The following is a 2,916-nucleotide window of genomic DNA, read 5'->3' as shown; positions in this document are numbered from 1 at the left end:
TGTGTCAAAGCCAGGTCATTTTTTCCCACAGGCTTTTGGTGCCTGGTCTGTATCAGGAGACAGAATCTTGACAACTAGGATATTTTTCTATGGGTAAGTATATTTATGTAGTAATTAGGACCCTCATAGCTACAGAAAGCTAAAAATTTTCTCTCCTACAGAGAGTTACTGTACAATTTACTTTCTCCATGTTTATTAGCTAGGGAGATGAATGGTCTAGGTTAGTTTATCTCCTGAATTTATTATCCTTGCTAACAATATCTAGATCACAATTCCACTAAAATGCCAAATCTCCTCTTTGTCCAAGTGCATGTTAGAAGATATTAGTTCTAAATGGCTGATATTGCCTCAAATTGTTGAGTTGTTCTTGAGTTCACTGATGCAATGGCTTCATCAAATAATTCTGAAGCTGGGTCAGGAGAAACAATAAAGAAAAACAGTGGTGTGCTGTGTCCCTGGGAAGATATTTGTGAATGCAGGCACTTAGCTCAGACCTTACACTTACAAGAGAGTCATGGTGACCCTTCTGGCCCTTTTATTTTTTTTTTCTCTTCTTCTTGATCATTGGGTGTAATAGTCATAGCACAACCTAAATTGACATAGAATTTCAAGGAGATGATCCTCATCAGAGACAAATTAACTCAGGGCTGAAGAAATAAATGTTGATCTGAGTATATTCTTCTGAGCTCTAGAGAATTACTTGTTAATTACACTATTTTTATTTCCTTGTTTTTTTGTTTCTTTGTTTCTTTGTTTGTTTGTTTGCCTGCTTGGTTAATTTTATTTGAGTTTCTGTATGTTTAGATTTGGCTGTCAGGAAACTCACTGTGTAGACCAGACTAGCCTTTATCTCACTAAGGTCTGCCTCACTCTGCCTCTTGAGTACTATGATTAAAGTTATGGGTCACCACCACTTCCTATTAACTTCTCCATTTGATTGTTTGTTTTGTTATTTTTTGTTTGAATTTCTCTTTTGTTTGTTTTTCGTTTGATTTTCTTCTGTTTTCTTTTACTTGTTGTTGTTGTTGTTGTTGTTGAGACAGGGTTCCTCTCTATAGCACTGGCTTCCGTGGAACTCACTTTGTAGACCAGGCTGGTCTCTAATTTAGAAATCTGCCTGTCCTTGCCTTCTGAGTTCTGGGATTAAATGCGTGTACCACCATGGCTGACTTATTAACTTCTTATTTTTATAAAATTAATTTTAGGAGCTCAAATCTGTTTAGCATAGTCTTCTTCACATGCTCAGAAGTTCTCGTAGAGAAGAGTCTTGGTCCAGCATTCACTCCCAACCCATAACCATTGCCCATAAGGAATTCATATATATGACAGAGGCAGCAGCATTGTGTCTGGCGTAAACGGGCAAGATCTTCAGTCCCAGGCAATGGGCAAGTATGATATTTGAAGAGAATGGAAGCCACTTAGACAGTGTGATCTAGCACAACAGGTCTACAGCCAGGTAGAAGACAATACCTCTGAAGAGTCTGAGCATGACATCACTCAAGAAGAAGAGTAGGAGGAAGCCTTCTTCCCAGGCCCTGGGGAATATTGTTGGCTGCAGAATTTCTCACGGGTGGAAGGAAGGTAATGAGCCTGTCACCCATTGGAAGGCCATCATTCTAGGTCAACTGCCAACAAACCCTTCTCTTTATTTGGTGAAGTATGACGGAATTGACAGTGTCTACGGACAGGAGCTCCACAGCGATGAGAGGATTTTAAATCTTAAGGTCTTGCCTCACAAAGTAGTTTTTCTTCAGGTGAGGGATGTCCACCTCGCCAGCGCCCTGGTTTGCAGAGAGGTACAACACAAATTTGAGGGGAAAGATGGCTCTGAGGACAACTGGAGTGGGATGGTGCTAGCCCAGGTGCCATTCTTACAGGACTATTTTTACATTTCCTACAAGAAGGATCCGGTCCTCTATGTCTATCAGCTCCTGGATGACTACAAGGAAGGTAACCTCCACATCATTCCAGAGACCCCTCTGGCTGAGGCGAGATCAGGTGATGACAATGACTTCTTAATAGGTTCCTGGGTGCAGTACACCAGAGATGATGGATCCAAAAAGTTCGGAAAGGTTGTTTACAAAGTTCTAGCCAATTCTACTGTGTACTTTATCAAATTTCTTGGTGACCTACATATCTATGTCTATATTCTGGTGTCAAATATCACTTAAATTAAAAAAAAATCACAAAGTACAGAAATGTAAACTTATAGGATTGAAAAAAATGTTTATTTTCCTGTGTTGGGTACCTATGGGTCTTTGACAACCTCAGTATCTTTGTCAATAAAATTTGTTTTGTTCTAAAAATTAATACGTGTGACATGGCATGCTTTTAGTGAACACATTGTTGGAAGAGATGGACTATGGTGGAAAGAACATCAAAGCAAGATGAAAGTTGCAACTCAGGCTGTGAACAGTGCATACATCTAATATTACACAGGCTAAAATGGACAGGACTTAGATTCTGTGGTCTGCATAGTGAGCAAGGAATTGGAGATATGACTTAGAGGAGCAGGGATGGCAGCAATAGATGGATTTTTAGGAAGAAGGGGAGAAAGACAGGACATAGATAGAATCTCTGGAATGAAGTCTGAGGGAGAAACAACAAGTTGGGGGAAAGAGTGATAGATAAAAGGAATGTGACCTTGTTACACAAAGTGCAACCCAGAAAACTGATCCAAAGAGACTCAGAAATCAGACAAAATCAGGTTCATTTGAATAATGAAACCAAATGAAACTTGTCTCTCATTTTAAGATTTATTATCTTTATTTATATGGGTGGGTAGTAGCTTGAGAGTATAGGTGACCACAGAGACATGAGTTGTCAGATCCCATGGAGCTGGCATTAAAGCTGATTGTTAACCATTGGATATGAATTCAAGAAAACAAATCCAGTTTTTTTGCGGTACAAAAGTGC

The 2,916-nt window shown here is 39.4% G+C and overlaps 1 protein-coding gene across 1 annotated transcript; it reads left to right on the top strand.

Annotated features, from left to right (window-relative positions):
- Positions 1-1,487: 1,487 nt before the first annotated feature.
- Positions 1,488-2,171, top strand: Gm20884 (predicted gene, 20884). The gene has a single exon (XM_017318792.2). It carries the CDS (start codon positions 1,488-1,490, stop codon positions 2,169-2,171), a length of 684 nt encoding a protein of 227 aa, XP_017174281.1.
- The last annotated feature ends 745 nt before the right edge of the window (positions 2,172-2,916 follow it).

Source organism: Mus musculus, chromosome Y (genome assembly GCF_000001635.26).
Source record: "Mus musculus strain C57BL/6J chromosome Y, GRCm38.p6 C57BL/6J".
In the NCBI taxonomy this organism is placed as follows: Eukaryota; Metazoa; Chordata; class Mammalia; order Rodentia; family Muridae; genus Mus; species Mus musculus.
Note: the sequence above shows the minus strand (reverse complement) of the source record. Positions and strands in the feature narration are given on the sequence as shown.